This window comes from Alternaria infectoria (genome assembly GCF_024043175.1).
Source record: "Alternaria infectoria strain BMP 0036 chromosome Unknown scaffold_1, whole genome shotgun sequence".
In the NCBI taxonomy this organism is placed as follows: domain Eukaryota; kingdom Fungi; phylum Ascomycota; class Dothideomycetes; order Pleosporales; family Pleosporaceae; genus Alternaria; species Alternaria infectoria.
In genome coordinates this window covers 3,382,697-3,401,362 of record NW_026250690.1, presented here as the reverse complement: position 1 = coordinate 3,401,362, position 18,666 = coordinate 3,382,697, and the positions used below count along the sequence as shown (strand labels likewise).

Genomic DNA, 18,666 nt, shown 5'->3' with positions numbered 1-18,666 from the left:
CGGTAACGGCTATCATGAAAAATGCCCTGTCATCGAGCTTTGCTAACGCACACTTGGCGTTCTTACTAGATATCTTCTAGCGGATCTAGAGGGTGGGTTATCGCATGCAAGGCTTACTGATAAGACCTGACCATACCACGACAAATCCGGAGGACTTGCATGGCCAAGAGAGCGAAGCTTGACTACGACTCGCATAATTCACTAATCGAGCTGCTTGTAGAAATACCAAGACTGCATGACGACAGTATCTTGACAGTAGCTTGAAGATGGCTTGATAAGAGGCCGTGGAGATAGGCGTTGTACGTTGGCCGACGGTGAGCTTGGCATTGGAGCTGCATGAATTGGAGATCACGAAGAGTATAAAAGGTCAGTTCGAGTTCCTAGGAAGTTGGCTGTAATCCAGCTACGTGCCTCCTTCATACGCCAAGATGAAGCTCTCAATCCAACTCATCCCTCTTCTCACAACCCTTACACTAGCTTCACCGATTGATCTCAGTCGCTCAAATCTCCACCGACTGTTCGTCCGACAAGACATCCAAACACCCATCAACGCTTCTCTTCCCAATGTCACCATCTTCGCAACCGGCGGTACAATTGCGTCTCAGGGCAACAGCAACACACAGACGACCGGCTACTCAATAGGCCTCGGAGTACAACAGCTCGTCGATGCCGTCCCGGAACTTCTCAACATCTCGAACATTGCCGGCTACCAGATCTCGAACGTGGGATCTGGTAGCATCAATGAGACTATCAGCCTGAGTCTGGCGCACATGATCAATGCTGAGTTGGCCAAAGATGAGATTTCGGGTGTTGTGGTTACGCATGGAACAGATACGCTTGAGGAGACTGCGTTCTTCTTGGAGAGCACCGTCAACTCTACGAAACCTGTTATTGTCGTTGGTGCTATGAGACCAGCGACCGCGCTGAGTGCAGACGGACCGCTCAATCTATACCAAGCGGTTACCCTAGCCGGTTCGCCTGCTGGAAGGAATCGAGGAACGATGGTGAGTAGATGAGCAAAGGCTGAACTAGAAAGGCAGGTTAACAGTACCCTTAGATTGTGCTCAACGACCGCATTGGCTCTGCATTCTACACAACGAAGAATAACGCCAACACCCTCGACACATTCTTCTCGACTGAAGCCGGCCAACTCGGTGTCTTCATCAACCAGGTCCCATTCTTCTTCTTCGCACCATCTGAGCCCGTAGGCCGCGTAGTCTTCGACGTGACGAACATCACCGACCTAGCCTCCGTACCAATTCTTTACGCACACCAGGACATGGATCCCAGTCTTTTCAGCGCATCCTATGCCTCCGGCGCCCAAGGCATCGTGTACGCCGGAGTCGGCGCAGGAGGTGTATCTAGCAAAGCGGGTCTGGCTGCAGAAGAGCTCTACAACGCGACGGGTATTCCAATCGTGGCTAGCCATCGAAGTGCAGATGGACTCGTACCAGACGGTGGCGACTTCACTATTGCGAGTGGGTTTTACAATCCGCAGAAGGCGAGGATTCTGTTGCAGTTGGGACTGACAATGGGATGGGGCGAAGATGAGATCAGAGAGGCTTTTGCGCTGAGTTATCCTGCGCCGTGAGCAGGTTTTGTTGTTTCTAGCAGGATCGTAAATGTTTATGAGGCAAAGCAACTGCAGCCTAACCCGTCTCGTTCACAGCTTTCCACACCTGTTAGCAGGCTCGATTTGGTGATGATGCCAAGACGGGTATGTCGGATGAGTGGTAAGCAGAGTACGTCGAGTGAAGTTTGCAGTAGATTGCCTAACTGGTGACGGTTTATCCTGGTTGTTGTTGAACATTTGCTATTCGTACCAATGAGCTTGAAGCTGTCGTGGAATCAGACCGTTATGGAGGAATACGCGACGTAGCTGTCGCGTCGCTCAGTCGGACTACGCTAGGTTGGGCTGATTATGCGACGGGCCATCGATCGCGTACACGTTTACGGCTGATTGCGCGATGCGGCGTTGAAGTCGTTGGTGCACAGCCTACCAAAATTCAGGGCCAGCCAGATCTCACGTTGTTAGCCGCAGGCCGTAGGGTCTTGCACCACCGACGTCATGACTTGGCGCTACTTTGGGAAGTCACCCATCTTCCCTATAATTACGTTTATTGCCCAGCATTGGTGATAGTCAAGTCAAACCTAAAATCGCAATTATGTCAAATGATATCGCAGCAAACCGCTCTGGGCTCAAGGACTTTATTTCTTCTATAGCGACCATCTCGGGAGATCTTTCAAACATTACTGCACCGCCGTTCGTACTAGCCGAGAACTCGACAGTTGAGATACCACAGTACTGGGCGGACCATCCATATCTCTGGGCTGCACCGGCGTTGGAAGAGGACCCTGAGAAACGCGCGTTGCTTGTGCTCAAGAACTTCCTAGGCTCGTTACGAGGACAGCAATATGCGGGGCGGAATGAGGAAGATGGCGTCAAGAAGCCGTTGAACGCTTTTCTCGGCGAGCTGTTCATCGGAAGCTGGAATACTGAGGAGCTGGGCGAGACGCGACTAATCTCCGAGCAAGTCGGCCACCATCCACCTGTAACGGCGTGCTATTTGTGGAACGATCAAGTTGGGATCCGGGCGGAGGGGTTTACGGAGCAAGAAATCACATTTTCTGGAAACGTCAGTATCAAACAGAAGGGATACGCCATAGTACATGTCGACAAGTACGACGAAGATTACCTCCTTCCACTGCCGAACATTAAGGTCAAGGGTCTCTTAGGCGGGGTTCCACATCCGGAGTTGTACGGCGAATATTCTCTCATCTCATCCAACGGATACATATCGCATATCAAATTCGAAGGCAAATCTTTATTCGGCTCAGGGCACAAAAATGGATTCCACGCAAGATTTTTCCACGCAGACAAGCCTGGTGAGACCATCTACGAAATCGAGGGAGCGTGGAACAGCACATTTACCATCAAGGACGCGCGGAACGGTTCCGAGGTGGAGACCTTCGACGTCAGAACCATCAAGCACAAACCCATGGCTGTGCCCGACCTCTCAGAACAAGACCCATGGGAGAGTCGCAAAGCATGGAGCGATGTTATATCATCCCTGCACAAAGGCGACATGAAGGGCGTTTCAACTGCGAAAAATGTAGTCGAAAATGGGCAAAGGCAGATGCGGAAAGACGAAGAAGCGAAGGGCGAGGAGTTTCAACACGTCTTCTTCAAAACAGTACCCAACGACCCGATCTTCGATAGATTAGTAAAGCATGACCCGCAAGCTTACACTGTCGATCCGTCAGGCGGCATTTGGAAAGTCGACAAGGAAGCCGCGAAGCAGCGACAGCGCCCGTTCCACGGCAACCTCACACCATCAAACGAAAGGGTGGGTGGAGCGCAAACGCAGGGGCGGACGCAAGAGGGCAGACAATCAATAAATGACCAAGATCAGCAACGCAGTGGGGCTGCTGGCGCAGTGGGCACGGCAGCGACGTCTAACGGCTCTGCACCGGATGGGCCGGTTCAGAAGGTCGGCGACGTGAGCCCACGTGCCGACCAACGTCCAGATTCGGCAGTGGGGAGCAAAGGGGAGTCCCGCAGTCAACCGGCCAATGTGACAGAAGTAAGTGATGAGATGGTTGAGAATTTCCTGAGGGCGAAAACGAGTAATGTACAGTAAGCGGTGATTGTGAAACTTGGAGTTGATCATGCGCTAGAGTTTGACCTGGATTATGTAGTTTTGGATACTTAGATCCCTTTAGTCAAAACGCTCTAAGGTTACATACACCGCCAACGAATCTCGCTTCAACTTGCATGCATGGGTGAGGGGCGAGCATCGTACACGAGCTCTATACCACGCGAGGATTCAAGACATCCCTAAGGCAGCTGTGACGTATACAAATCTGATGTGTTATATCCTTTTTTTGTATTGTTTTGACTGGCTCGCGCCGCCATGAGGATGGTATCATGAATCTAAATTAGCTAATAACAAAGTCGTCCGTATCGTTCACTGTCCACTCCAGTTGCCTCCATTTCTACCGCCTCTCGTTCTTCTGGTTAATGTGCGTCTCCATTGTGATTTCTCCAACTCTGCATTCCTCATCAGACACCTTCCCACCGCCCTTTATTCTCCAAGTGTTGAACACCTTGTCGCTCTTCTCGTTTTCCGCGGATAGATCATCGCGGAGCCGTACTGGCTGAAGGTTGCCCATGCCGTAGTCCTGGTCGATCTCCGACTTCGTAGACACACCCTTTTCAGTCTTCAGCAGAGACATTGTCATGCTGAAGAGGCTGGGCTTCTTTTTCGATTCTCTGTTCGGGTCGTTGACCCATTGTGGTGTTCGCATGTTCGAAGGACGTGACGGGCCGAAGGAGGAGTTGCTGAATCCGAATTTCTCAGAAACTTGTCGCCAGAGGGGACGGAGAGTAGCGAGGGAACCAGCCGTGATGGCGAGACCCTGTTCGATGTCCGACCAGATTGCGATATCAACAGTGGCCCAGAGGAAGTCGGGGTTCTTGAAATCCATAACGTAACCCATGCGCACACAGACTGCGACACTAGCACTGCAAGATTGTTAGGAATCGTATGATGAAGTGATGACAAGTAAACTTACACGCAGGCCATCCCGAGAATAGGAATCAAAAGGACCCTGGTCTTGACGGACATGTTCAAGCCCCAAATCAGGAAGAAGGGTAGAATAGCAAACGTGAAGTCGCTAATGACCGAGATTGCGCTGTACAGGAACGTAAGACCGATGATGACGTCTACGTTGATGCATGTCCCTGCTGGGTTGTTCTTGTCCCAGAAGAAGCTGATCGGGTGGCATTGGAAGAGGGTGACGAAGAAGAAGACGAGGCCGCACAGCACCGTGAGGCCCATCGCAGCGTAAATGATGTACCTGAATGAGGCGTATGATGTCAGTTACTGAATCTTACGGAACTAACGCAAAGGCATGGCTTACTTGTGCAGTTTCTTAACAGTGACACGGAGAAGGAACAGGCCAATGGACATCTTTGACGTAATCATCGCCCAGCAGTACGCGATGTAGCAAAGCCACCAGTACTATACAGACTGTTAGAATTGAGATCGAGACAAGTTCAAAGGTTCGCACGTACCCTCATTGCTTTGTACTGTTGCTCACTTGAAAGTGTGTCCATATGGCGTCCAGTGCCATAGTGGATACCGCCAATTGCGCAAGTAGCAAACATAACATGAGCACACAATGCGGCCACCATCCACCAGTCGTCTGCTCCGAAAGCTTTAACGATACGGGCTCGTACGTAAACTCGCAGGACAGTGGTAATGAACGCTAGCGAGACGAACGTTGAGCACACCTGCGGATGTCAGTCAATGGTCTCCACTTCCTTCAGCGTCTTTGAACATACCGCCTGCAGTTCAGGTCCTCGGTTCGCAAGTTCGTGCCTTGAAGCCATGGTGAAGGCGTGAATTCGGGCAAATCTGGTTCACCCCCAGGTTCTGAAGAATCCGGCGGGTTTTGGCTCCATATACCTCGTACCCGGGCCCTTGGGTACCAGCCAGGTTCAGTCAGCCCACAGTCAAGCGAGTCTCGATTCGACGGGTGCCCAGGGGAAGGGCGGCTCGTGGGCCTGCCCTGTGCTACTGAATCAGGAATGGCAAACACCGCCGGCATGTCAGAGCAGGGTCCGCTTGCACGCCATGCTGATCAACGCCCAGACGTTGCGATAGGACATCAGGGATGTTGTGGCGATTATTCCCGCGGCTTCGCAGCTGCTGTTCTGGGAGTTCTCCTACCACGTTATCCGCCTGAATCATAGACGATCATAATTTGTTGATGGAGAACTGCGGCTCGTGAAGCTCCCGCAATCTAGACTACCCGCGCACAATTAACGTCGACGGACTGCGTTCCGACAATCAAGTGCCCGCTTTGGCTGCAGACGTCAGAGTTTTCGGTGCTCAAGTTCCCGTGTTCAAGTTCCCGTGTGTGCAAGCCTGTGGATCCGCTCTGGTCCCACAGGCTGACCTCGATGTTGATTTCTAACATTGGTGAATGCCGGTTAAATGCCAAGCGTCAATGTCGCGTGGCCCAGGAACAGGAGGGATCCGCGTTTTCCTCAGGGACGATAGTCAACGCATGTGTACATGCGCAGGTGCATACTAGACGTGACTCTGTTGGGGATGAAATTTCCGGCGGGGCGTGCTAAGCGAGGCGATCTAGCACGATCTTGGTAAGACACGTGGAAGCTACAGGGTAGCGGACGACGTCGGCGACCGTTAGCGGCAGATCGTGAAACTGGGCTTCCAGATACCGAGGCATGACTGGGTGATGATTGGGAGATAGGACACGACTCATCAGCAATGCATACCAAGGCACTTAGAGACGGCTTGTTCAGTAGCGGAACTGTCACTCGGGTCAGCATTAACCCTTTGAAGGTGACGGAGGCGACTCCGAAACAGTACGTAAGGCTGTTGACATCTGATCGAAAGGGGAACGCCCAAGGAATGATACGAGCGATGAACCACGAGTCGTACTGACATCGTTGACAGATTCGGACAGATCAGTCCGATATGGAAACGAGCTGCATCTATCCGCTCGAAAAGACATCAACACGGACGATGCTGGCCAGCCATCCTTGTGTCTTTCACACCGCAGCACCTCTCTGCACCCAGATGGAAGATCGTCCTCATAATCAGCCGGAGGATTTTGTTGGCCAAGTGGACACGGAGAACACGGCATGAAGCCTAACTGGCTAGGAACCATAGGCGTTCAACGACGATCGCATCCTAACGTGATATTTCGGGTCATCACGAACTGCCCGGCCCTCTACGAGTTCCCACTACTCAGCATTGCGTCGACAGTAGCAGCTCGCGTTAACACTAACATCAGCTACAGCAAGTGCTATCCTGAGTTGCTGCCCAATGATTCCCGCTTCGTCTTTTCGACCCAAGGTTATCAAACTCTCATGGTAGCCGCGCAGGGCCCATACGTTGTTCGGATGTTGCCTTGCCCGCGGTAGCGTGTCATCGAACCCAAGGTCTGCTTTATAGGCCGCTGCCGCATCTTCTATTCGGCCCTGCTCCAACAACAGAGCGGCATAGGCGTGTCGTGTCGGCTGCATCCAGGGCCATGGCTCGGCGTACACCAGATCGTCGTCACGCTGGATGGCTGTTTCAAGATGTCTGAAAGCTTCCTCGTAGTTGCCTTTGCGGTACTCAAGTTCGCCGTCCAACATTGCTATCCCAACTTGAAGGACGATATTAGACCTGCATGGGTTAGTATGCCCTTATAGCCCGCCCTTCCGGATAGTTTGACTGTATGCACCGTACCTGTTTGGAAAATCCCCACATATCCGAGATGCTGGAATACGTTCAACTGCTTCGACCAGAGCGTCGCGTTCCTTCTGTGCCTTCACGATGTCGCCAGTAACGGCATACGCAATACCTTTGCCATAATGCGTCATAGCCGTTGTCACACAGTGAAGATCTCTATCCGATGGCATCTCGAGTGCGATGAGATCTTGCCATTGCCCGAAGCGAACCAGGACATGTACACGAACTGATGCAAAGTTCTCCAGCCAGTCTGCCATGGGCGGACTTTCGATGCGCAGAAGCGAGACAGGCAGTGAGGCTTCCATGCGGTCGACCGCATCTAGCGCAACCTTCAGTTGCCCCGCAAACATCGCTGCGTATACGAGCGAGTGATAGTTGTGCATCATGTAAAATGAGTAGAAGTTTTGTGCACCATGCTCGGAGACATACTTCTCATCTGCAAGGCAGGCTTGGGTGTTAGCGTCTATGGCACGTCGATAGTCGCCAACAAGGATGTCCAGATGGGACGGCATATGTCTATAGGTCTCTAGAGTTAGTATGTGCCTTACGGAGGCTTCTTGCATGCACTTACAGCAAATGTCCTCCGTCGGGGGTAAGATGTCTTAGCTGATCTGCACAGATAAGAGCTACTTCAGGCGTTGCTGACATCTCCATCAAATGAATGTAAAGGTGGAGAACTCCTGGGTGCAAATGTGAGCCGTCTTGCTGTAAAGCCTTTTCGAGCACGGTCTTCGCCTCTAAAGAGCGAGCACCTGGCGTCGGTTGGCCGGTCTTGAGATCCCATAGATTCCATGCCGAGAGACAGACAAGAGAGTCTGCGTAGAGAGACGCCACGTCAAGGTCGTCAGAGAAACGCTCGTAAACACCCTCCATAGCTTTGGCATACTCTTCATTACATGCTTGGAACGCAGCTTCATCTAGACCTTTCGGCACGCGCACTTGAACGGCGTCGATCAGGGCTCTTTCCAGATCCGACGCACTGGATGCGTGTAGTTCGGCCTTTTCGTTCGCTTCATTTATCTTTCCTAGTGTGGCCTTGAGTTCTTTCTCGTCAAACAAGTCCCAAGGCTTGTTGTAGTTCGGCCCGAGGGCGAACGCGAGCTGCGCCGATCAGCTGGGTTTACAAGACATCCCTGGGAGACCCTACACCCCAATAAGCTATCGCGCAATTCGAGTCTTCGCTGATAGCTCGTTCAAAGCATCGGGCTGACTCCTCATGGTGAAAGGCGTAGCACCAGACCAAACCGCGATCGAACCATGTTTGCGAATTTGGGCTGGAAGTGCTAATCTTGCGATGGTAAGAACCCAGATCGTACTGGTAGGAAGTTGAGTCGCGCATCGTGGTTATCGCTGGGTAGGTGTATGAAAGGCGGGAAGCCGACGGGTCGGCCGGAGGTGGGGCCCGGGTGGGGGCTTTCTTTAGCTTCTCTGCCAAGGCTCAATCGGATCTACCCCTCTAAAGAGGTATCGTATCCTACGATCTGAACTATGAGCCATGGACAGCCTATAGAATTCATTTAGTAAGAGAAAGGCATGTGATACCGAAAAGAACATGGTTTATCATGTGTATATGGTGCGTCTAGCTTTTGTGACAACGCAGAAGCCTCCTGAGGTCTTCCGATTTCCCGCGGGGATGGCCCCCAAACCAAACACCACTCGCAGGCCACTGCCATCGCATCAACACCCGGCCTGCCGTGATCAAGCAATCGCTGACCGATGGAATTTCTCTTGCTTTTTGTGTGACCACCTCACTATCCGGGCAACTATTAATATAAGTTTCTTCGAATTGGCCCCAATGTTGTACGCGTGCTGCTATCTATAGCGCCTGAAACTTCCCTCATGGCTTCAAACAGGTGGGATCACGTAGATATCCGCGCTGTGTTTACTCGGAAAGCTCTTATTTGGTCGCCGACGCACATTGTGGCAATTGCGATCATGTTCGACCTTATTTATACATTGGCGCAGCGCCGTGAGGGGAGCGTGAAAAAGGGAGCGGCGAGGCAGTGTAAGCCCCGCGGGAAAGCGTGCTTATCTCGTCCCGACCGTTTCCCTTCCAACATACGTACCTCTCCGTCCAAAACCAAGTTTTCGACGAGCGCTCTTCAAATTCATTTCTTCTACTGTAGATACACATAATGCGCAAGTTCCATTCCCGTCAGCCTTTTAGTGGGTGCACATTACGATACACTGGAAGGAGGTGGATAATTGGGGCCAGAAGTTGCCCTTGCCGTTCGTGCATGTTGTGAGGTCACACGGCTGAGGTTGGCACCACTGGTGGTCCAACAAGAAACTCTCATCGAGAGCCCCATGGGTGTGGCTGACTAGACCTGGGGCGCTTTCTACGTTGTTGTAGTTTCAGCTCACTCAGCCATTTGTAGCAGCCTTCCGCTCCATAATCGTCTGGATGCAATTCACCTTTCTCACTCACTAAATACTGAGACTCTAGTGCACGCACGAAATCCGACATGAACGACGGAAGATCGATATCCCCCCAATTTAGTCGGTCGTCTGCAACTTCGACAGGACGGATCGGCTCTTCACGACGACCTATGTCATTCCCAGCAGCAACCCATAGTTTCGCAGACGATGTGGATGCTTCTGAAGAGCCTCTGGTACACTCCAACTCTACACATCATCTCAATAACGACCACCCCGCCGAGCGAGCAGCTGCAGTCTCGACTCACAGCCCGGATGTCGTAAGTCTTGAGAAAGCAAGCAGAACGTCTTATCGACTTCGCAAGACCCTGCTCTCATGGATTTTCGAGATTTTCGCATTGATTGCAAGCATTGCCTCGATCGCCGCGATAGTCATCATCCTCGTTGGCCAAAATAACAAGCCGATCACAGCTTGGACGTTCATCTTCACGCTCAACACATGGGTTGCCGCTCTCGGCACGGTAGCAAGAACTACTCTGGCTTTTGCTATGAGTGCCTGCGTTGGACAGCAGAAATGGAGCTGGCTTCGTCGAAGATCAGATTCCGTGAAGGCTTTTGAAAGATTCGACGAAGCAAGTCGAGGACCCTGGGGCGGGTCTCGTCTCTTCATTTGGTTACGTTTCAGGTGAAGACATCTAGTAGCATTGATTCGTATCACAGAACTGATTTAGCTGCAGACATTGGGCAGCGTTGGGTGCTCTAGTCACCGTAGGTATGTCACACACGGTCGACCCACACCACTTTTGGTAGCAAGCTTACAGCACTTCACTGTATCTACGTTGGCACTTGTTAACGTGAGACGCTGCATAATACATCAGAAATAAGCTGACATGACTGCGCTTGTGTAGGTACAGTCGCATTCGACCCCTTTTTCCAGGCGGTCATCTCGACTTACGGAAACCTCGATGACATAGCGGTAGGATCCAACGCTGTCGATATCGAGTCGTTCTCTAACGCTACCATCGGTCGAGCTTTGAGAGTCGACGGTGGACACGTAATCGAGAATCCGGGCGGACCCTTAGGTGCTAGCAGAACGCCGTCTGGTCTTTTGCAATACACGTACACTGAGAGTCGGCCAGACTTTGGTATCGTCAGCTCTGTCAATGCAGGGTTCTATAATGCATCCACGAACACCCCCAGCACTGTCGCCTTTACTTGCGCTACTGGTAACTGTACCTGGCCAGCTTTCGTCTCGGCGGCTGTGTGCAGTTCTTGCAAGGATGTCTCTGATACGCTCGTGTTCAATGGGTCGCGAGGATCGAATGGGACGACTATCCCGGGCGCGACAAATCTTTATTTCGAAGGGTAAGTATCCCCGTACGAACTGCATGTGATACATATACTGACTTTGTGAATCCGAATCTAGACCGTACTCCGTTTTCTCCTTACCAGAGACTGAGATAAAGAACTTTAACGGGTTGTCGAAAGTAGACGACATCGATTGGTATAAGTATACTAGCGGCGCTGGAACAGGGACTCCCCTAACCTTTATGACGGTAAAGACTGGATCCACTGCACGCCAAACCCTGAAACATTCTGATGTGCAGACTCTGATGATGAGCTTCAAAATCATCAAAGCTGCTGATGACTGGGTTAAATCGAAAGTACCATGGGAGTCGTCACGTCCTGTCGCAACAGAATGCGCGTTGTATTTCTGTTCGAACATCTACCAAGCCAGTAGTAAGAACGGTCTAGTCGAAGAGAACGTCATCGGGTCTTGGGCTGTTCGAGACCCTGACTCACACAAGATATACAAAACCATCAATTCTCTGGACTCGGAAGACGAAAGGTACATTGATAGCACCGGGTACGACCTATACAACCCTAAGATAGATTTCCCGAGACATGACCTTCGGCTTCTCATCCCTCCCCAACAGGCAGGCGGCTTCTCTCCAATGGCGGCGCAAGAGGTGAACATATCTCACGCGCTTCTTCGAAGTACCATCGACTATCTCCACGTCTTCACGAGCTATGCTGTAAAATACAATGGCTACGAACCACCCTCTTTGATCGCCTTTCCGGATAGAGACGCACCGACTTTCGTGGACGCGTTATGGAACTCAACAAACCTGACCACAACATTCGAGAATGTGGCCCGTAGTCTCACAAACCAGATGCGCAATACCTCCCCCGATCGACTTGAGGGCGTCACACAACGCTGGGTCACGCACGTGCGTGTCGACTGGGCATACATGGCGTTTCCCGTCGCAATGCTCTCGATAGGAATCCTATACGTGATCCTCGTTATAATTGAGTCTGCACGATTGAGAATACCGGTATGGAAGGAGAGCGCGCTTCCCACATTGACGTATGGATTCAACAACGAGACACAACGGCTGCTGAGGGAGAGGGCGCACTACAAAGGAGATAAGAAGGTTAAGACAAGTGTGAGGTACGACCTGGATGAACAGGATGACTGTTTGAGATTGATGGCCGATTAGAAAATGGCTGTCTGATACTCTTCGGACGCGTCGATGTTTGGACAGGTACGATGGGTTTAGCGCCCGGGCGTTCTGGAATGGGAAAGCTCCAAATTCTTCAGGGCGGCAGTTTTGGAAGGAAGTCGCGTTCGCATGATAATGACATCAATGCACAAGAGCTTCGATGTTTCATCCCTTTTACTAGCTGTCAGTGAACGCGTGAGGTTCGTGTCTAACCCAAGTTGCACGCGATGGGGTGGCTGGTCGATAATCGCGCTAGCATCTAGTTACGTCACCCCACTTCGTTCCGATCGTGAGAGGACTCATTCCGAGCACTGCATCGCTCAGATCACGCCACGAAGTGAGTCAACGTATCAAACCTCCACCACAGCTTGAAGTGACCAATGCTCGCATCCAGGTGTACAAGCATCCTCAACAGATATTCGAGAACCGTCCCAACTACGAGTTCCATACGCTACTTCGCATCACCCTTCTTTGCACAACATCCTCAACACCGACCAAAAAGCATGCTGCACTCGGCCACCGAGTCAGCGAAGAAAATCTTCGCACCAACAAGCAACTCCGACGACCCCGGCCATGCAACCCAATACAACAAAGGTGCACTAGACCGCGAGGACCTCCTTCCCTCGCCAACCGACCAATTCCACAAGTGGTTCCAGGAAGCGCAAGCCAACAACGTATATCAGCCCGAAACCGTCGTTTTATCCACCGCAGAACTACCCAGTGGCAGAGTCTCAGCACGCACACTCTACATGAAAGAGCTGGACGAGCGCGGCTTTGTCATCTACTCAAACTTCGATACAAGTCGCAAGGCTAGCGACATACGAAGCAATCCTCACGCGGCGTTGACTTTCCACTGGCGCGAACTGGAGCGTCAAATTCGTGTCGAAGGAACGGTAGAGAGGCTTACGAATGAGGAGTCGCAGGTTTACTACGATACGAGGATTCGCGGTTCAAGGATTGGCGCGTGGGCAAGTCAGCAGAGTAGTGTGATTGAGAGTAGGGAGCAGCTAGAGAAGAGAGTAGAGGATGTGGAGAAGAGGTTCGACGGCAAGGATAAGATCCCCGTGCCGGAGTTTTGGGGCGGGCTGAGAATTGTGCCGGATATGGTGGAGTTTTGGCAGGGACGGCCAAGTCGACTACATGATCGTTTTGTTTACCGGAAGGTTGGCGGGGAGGACAACACCGAGAAGATGAAGGGGGCAGAGTGGAAGATTGAGAGGCTGAGCCCGTAAGGAGGGAAGGCTCGCACTCAAGTCAGCTGTTTTCGTACTAGGCGGAGGGTCAGAAATCATCGCAAGATCAAACGTCAGATCGAAAGCCAACGGAAGTTAAAGCTACGGACAGAAGCATTGAAAATGCTATGGTATCATTCATTCCTTTTGATCATGCGATAAGTCATAAAGTATAGACAAGACGTTTCCCAACCGCTTAGACCTCTCCATATAACGCCGAAAAATGTTCATGAATTTTCATAAGAGTGACGAGATGCGACAAAATCCAACAAGACCTCCAAATTCACACTGAACTGGTAGGCTTACTCGCCATCTGACTCCATTTCCGCAGTCTATGAGGGTGTTAGCAATGCATCTCATTGATGGTTTGATTTGTTGGAACTTACGTTGTCGTGGAAGTTTGTTCCATGAGTGGTCTCGTTGATGTAGCCCTTCCTGATGACGAAGTCACCGAAGTGCTCACCCTCGTTCCTCTCCTTAGCGTACTGCTTGATCATAGGCTGCAGGATCTCAAGGATCTCTTCTTCCTTGATCGAGCTCCTGTAAAGCTTGTTCAGCCTTTGACCGTGGTAGCCACCACCAAGGTACATGTTGTACGCGCCATAAGCCTTGCCGACGAAAGCAATCTCAGCAAGCCAGGGACGTGCGCAACCGTTAGGGCAACCAGTCATGCGCATGACGATGCTGTCTTGTCGTAGCCCAGACTCTTCGAGCGTGCCCTCGAGCTTGGAGATCAGCTCAGGTAGGTAACGCTCAGACTCAGCCATAGCAAGACCGCAAGTGGGGAAGGCAACACAGGCGGAACTAGACAACCTCATTGCAGAGAAGTTGGTGTTGTCAAGCTTCCACTTCTTGAGCAGCTCCTTCATAGCAGGCAGGTCTTCGTCGGCGACGTTGGCCAAGATCAAGTGCTGGTTACCAGTCAACCTGAACTCGCCCTTGTGTACCTTCGCCACCTCGATCAGACCAGTCTTCATTGGGAAGTCGGCAGTGTCTTCAATGCGGCCGTTTTCAATGAAGAAAGTGAAGTGGTTGAGACCAGTCTCGTCCTTCTGCCAGCCAAAGGTGTCGATGTTGCTTTGGAACTTGAAAGGTCTGGGCTCGTCGAACTTCTGTCCCCAGAGCTCTTCGACTTTTCCCTTGAAAACATCGATACCCATGTCATCAATGGTGTACTTGAGACGGGCGTGCTTCCTGTTCTTGCGGTCACCGTGGTCACGTTGGACGAGCATGATCTTCTCGCAAGCAAGGTGCACTTGGTCGGCTGCGACGTAGCCGAACATGCTTCCAGTTCGCGGGTAGGTCTTTTTGTTGTTGTGCGTCACACCCATACCGCCACCAGCAAGTAGGTTGAAACCTACGAGGTTATCATCCTCACCTTTGATGGCAATGAGACCGATGTCGTGAGCGTAGACATCGGTGTCGTTGTGAGGTGGAATGGCAATGGTGATCTTGAACTTTCGCGGGAGGTAGAGAGGGCCGTAGAGTGGCTCGTGGTCCTGGACAGCTTCACCAGCGATCTTGCGCTTCTCCTTTGTCTCATCATCCTCCAGCCAAATCTCGTGGTAGGCGGTGGTAGAAGGAAGAAGGTGATCGCTGATCTTCTGTGCAATGTTCTGGACCTGGCCGTGGTACTTTGACTGAGTCGGGAGAGAGCTGCACATGACGTTTCGGTTGACGTCACCGCAAGCCGCGATAGTTGTCATCAAGGCTTTGTTGATAGCCTGCATAGCCGGCTTGAGCTTACCCTTCACGACGCCGTGGAATTGGAAGGTTTGGCGAGTGGTGAGCTTCATGGTCTCGTTACCGAGCTTCGTGCTGATCTCGTCCATCTGTAGCCATTGCTTCGGCGTCGAGACACCGCCAGGTAGTCGGCAGCGGATCATGAAGGAGTATGCTGGCTCGAGACCCTGGGCCTTGCGTTGGTCGCGAAGGTCACGGTCATCTTGCATGTAGGTTCCGTGGAACTTGGTGAGCTGTTGATCGCTTGCAGAGATGGCGCCAGTGCTGGTGTCGGCCAAGCCTTCCTCAATGGTTCCTCGGAGGAAGTTTGAAGCGGCTTTCATATCCTCGTTGGTCAGCGGCGCCGGTTCCTCAGGCAGATTCTCGACGTTAGCAACACCAAGCTGCTCCCAGAGTTTTGGCTCCCACTCAGAGTACGCAGTCTGGTACGCATCTGGGTCCTGGTCATCTCCAAGACCACACTCGGCCAAAGGCTTAGCACCGAGAGTGAGCAGACGAGCATGTAGGTCCTTTGCGGGCTTGTTGTAGTAGATCTTGTCCTCCTTGCGTGGCCAATAGTGACTGTCACCAAGACCGAAGACACCAAAGTTGACTGTTGCAAGATCCAGATCCGTAGAGTCCTTGACGGTCTCCCAGAACGTGCGACCATTCTGAGGGAACTCTCCTTGTCCAGCTACACTAGTCATCAGGATGACGTTCTGCTCGTTGGGCAAATCTTCGATTGGGAAGTCGTCCATAGCCATGACCATAGTCTTGAGACCTCGAGCCTTGCCGCGATTTCCTAGACGCTTGGCTAGGTTCTCAGCGTTACCGTTGTCGGAAGCGAAGAGAATGGTCATAGGGTCGCCCTGGAGTCCTTCAAGAAGCTTGCTGTAAGCATCCTTGGCCTTGCGCTTTTGCAGTTGCCTGACTTCAGTTCCGTAGGATCCAGAGATGTTGGATGAGAACTCAGGGTGTCTCTTCATGACCTGAGACATGTAGTTGTCACGGGACAGGAACTCTTCCAACTCCTTCTTGATTCGTTCCGAGTCAAGTTTGAAGTTCTCTTCACCCTTCTCCTCGGCGCGTGGGTCCCATCGGTACAATGGCCAATAACCAAGGTCAACAGCCTTCTTGGTCTCTTGCAAGACAGTTAGGGGCGTGTCGTTCTCCTTCTCGTACGGCAGGTAAGCAAGCACGACGGAGGGTCCGTTGAATTTGTCAGCCTCGATCATAGCCTCAAGAACCTGGGTGTAGGAGCTGTATACAGCGACCGATGCCACGTAAGCGTTGCCGAAGTTCATTGCGTACAGACCAATGTCCTTCTTCCGCCTCGCAGCGTCGGCGGCTGCGCGCTCGGAATATGGTGTTGAGTCGACGATGAGCATGTTGACATTTTCGCCAGAGGCAAGGACGTGGTGCACACCAGAGTTACCCAGGTCGTACGCCCAGGCGTCCGAGCCAATCAACCATGGTGATTCCTTGTAGAACAGCTTCTTTGATGACAACAGCTGACTGGCAGCGGGCGAGCCGTCAGTACCCAAGCGTGCGATGACCTCAGAGGCCAGGTCGTTAGCCTTGTCGGTATCATCGGCGTTCAGTGCCCACTTCGACAGCCACTCTCTGGGCGCTTGAGTGGTGAAAGCGTTCTCCTTGGAAGCAGCCGCAGCCTCATCCACGAATCGCTGACGATGTTCCTTGCGCGCAACTAGCGAGCCGAATCCGTACTCTGGGGTGGAGGAGATCTCGTTGGAGATACCGGCGTGCTGCGAACCAAGCTGGTTAGCAATGTGAAGCTTCTCACCAAAGACCTGGTTCAAGATCTTCATGTAGGCGTTCTCTAACCCTGGTTGCTCGACCTTGATAGCCTGGGGCTCCGGTCCATCGAGGTTGCCGATGACGAGGTTTTGTACAGGCGTCTCGCTCATCAAGTTCTGGTAAACGCCGCGCATTGCTTGCGACACAGTGTCCTCGTTGATGTAGCCAAGTTGGTATCCGACAACCGTAGGAGAGGCGCCACCGGTCGACTTGAGCGACATCAGAAGGTCGAGCAGTACAGGGCCCCATCGGGTAGTCTTTCGTCGAACTTGCTCCAGCACCGCGATCCTCTTAAGCGACCGGGGAAGCAAGGGAGCAAGGGACGCACCCAACCAGGGACGGTATAGCCTGGCTGTGATGACGGCTGTGTTGGCGTATGCCTTGGTCTCCTCCACGCTGTCCAACTCGGTAGCCCAGACAGCAGTATCGGCACCAAAGAGGAAAATGGCAGCCTCCTCGTTACCAGTGCCGGAGAAAGCAAAGGCATCGTAGCTTCGTCCAGTGGCATCACGGATGGTTCCCCAAATCTGTGTGGCGAAGCGGTAGATATCCTCGGAGGAAACGGGCTTGGAGATCAATGACTCCACTGTGGTTGCCGAGGACACTGACGCACCGCTCGTGCTAGCATCGCGCTGCGACGAGCCAGAAGAAGAATCGGCGCGTTGGCTGTTCCTCTCCGATGCAGGAAGCGACTTGGGATGCTCGGGAAGGCTGACAGGCGCTGCTGCTGGAGCGGCATTGACGGCCTGACTGCGAGCGAAGGACAGTGTCGGATTCCTGCCATCGTCGGCGTATAGTGTGGTCTCCTCCGACTTGGTGTTTTGGTATGCCGCCACCGCGTCCAGGTCGATGACGCTTCGGACCAGGTCGGCATCCTCTACCTCGACAGTCTTCTTGAAAGCGGTCGCGCCCGAATCGAAGAAGTGGATGACACCCTTGCCCGACTTGATGGCCAAAGCATGGGCAGTGAGAGCAAGATCTTGCAACTCCTGTAGTGTCTCGGATTGGATGAAGGCGAATCCAGACTGTCTGATGGAGGTGATGTCGGAGAAGTCAGGGAAGCCCGAGGGCGCCACTGATACGTGGAGGACGACGGGGTATTGTGCGAGCTTGTAAAGGTGCGGTATCGACTTAACGAGAATGGACGAGGTTGTGGTGACGCTGGTGAGCTTGCCCGAGCGGATGGGCTGGAAGACGGAGAGCAGAGGGTCGGCATTTTGGCGGACAGTGAGGATCTGGGTAGCATGTTAGTACAAGCCATTCGGCTGCAGTGAGCATGCGAACACACCTCTGGCTGTGTCTTGCAAACAACGCTGGGCGCGTTGTGCTTCTGGAGTCCCCGCAGAGGCTCCGAGAACTCGGACTCGGTTGTGAAGGAAGGGACGACCGATACGATCACGTCGGAGGCCAGGTGGGCGATTCGGGCCACTATACAGCATGCAGGTCAGTATATGTGCATTTGCAGCCTCCCACTACTCTCCCATGGCGACATGTTGGGGTAGAGCATTGGTGGGGCGAATGGTTGCGGGGACGTACCAGCCTCTCCTGCAGTCGAGATAGACCCCATATTGACTGCGAATTCAGGGTTGACGGTAACAGTAAGGAAATGTCTACGGGGGAGACGAGCAGTAGTAGTACTTCGGACCGTCGGCGACAGTCCTCATAGTCAGCGGCAACGGCAGTGGAAAAATTCCCTTTAAGAGGTCATGACAACGCGTGCCGAAAGCACGCAATTCTTTAGTG

At 52.5% G+C, this 18,666-nt stretch overlaps 6 protein-coding genes across 6 annotated transcripts; 4 read left to right on the top strand and 2 right to left on the bottom strand.

Moving 5' to 3' along the window:
• Positions 1-428: 428 nt before the first annotated feature.
• J4E92_001130 (uncharacterized protein) lies at positions 429-1,591 on the top strand (the record flags this gene model as incomplete). The annotated part of the gene is made up of 2 exons (XM_051492544.1): positions 429-1,004; positions 1,058-1,591. 2 exons carry the CDS (start codon positions 429-431, stop codon positions 1,589-1,591), a joined length of 1,110 nt encoding a protein of 369 aa, XP_051358056.1.
• A 574-nt stretch (positions 1,592-2,165) lies between these two features.
• J4E92_001129 (uncharacterized protein) lies at positions 2,166-3,641 on the top strand (the record flags this gene model as incomplete). Its single annotated transcript, XM_051492543.1, has 1 exon — positions 2,166-3,641. One exon carries the CDS (start codon positions 2,166-2,168, stop codon positions 3,639-3,641), a length of 1,476 nt encoding a protein of 491 aa, XP_051358055.1.
• Positions 3,642-3,996: 355 nt separating this feature from the next.
• On the bottom strand, positions 3,997-5,395 carry J4E92_001128 (uncharacterized protein; the record flags this gene model as incomplete). The annotated part of the gene is made up of 5 exons (XM_051492542.1): positions 3,997-4,525; positions 4,576-4,860; positions 4,924-5,024; positions 5,078-5,296; positions 5,348-5,395. 5 exons carry the CDS (start codon positions 5,393-5,395, stop codon positions 3,997-3,999), a joined length of 1,182 nt encoding a protein of 393 aa, XP_051358054.1.
• Positions 5,396-7,225: 1,830 nt separating this feature from the next.
• Positions 7,226-8,610, bottom strand: J4E92_001127 (uncharacterized protein; the record flags this gene model as incomplete). The annotated part of the gene is made up of 3 exons (XM_051492541.1): positions 7,226-7,787; positions 7,843-8,372; positions 8,419-8,610. The coding sequence occupies 3 exons, from the start codon at positions 8,608-8,610 to the stop codon at positions 7,226-7,228; spliced, it is 1,284 nt and encodes a 427-aa protein (XP_051358053.1).
• Positions 8,611-11,197: 2,587 nt separating this feature from the next.
• On the top strand, positions 11,198-12,148 carry J4E92_001126 (uncharacterized protein; the record flags this gene model as incomplete). Its single annotated transcript, XM_051492540.1, has 1 exon — positions 11,198-12,148. The coding sequence occupies one exon, from the start codon at positions 11,198-11,200 to the stop codon at positions 12,146-12,148; it is 951 nt and encodes a 316-aa protein (XP_051358052.1).
• Positions 12,149-12,654: 506 nt separating this feature from the next.
• Positions 12,655-13,383, top strand: J4E92_001125 (uncharacterized protein; the record flags this gene model as incomplete). Its single annotated transcript, XM_051492539.1, has 1 exon — positions 12,655-13,383. One exon carries the CDS (start codon positions 12,655-12,657, stop codon positions 13,381-13,383), a length of 729 nt encoding a protein of 242 aa, XP_051358051.1.
• Between the last annotated feature and the right edge of the window lie 5,283 nt (positions 13,384-18,666).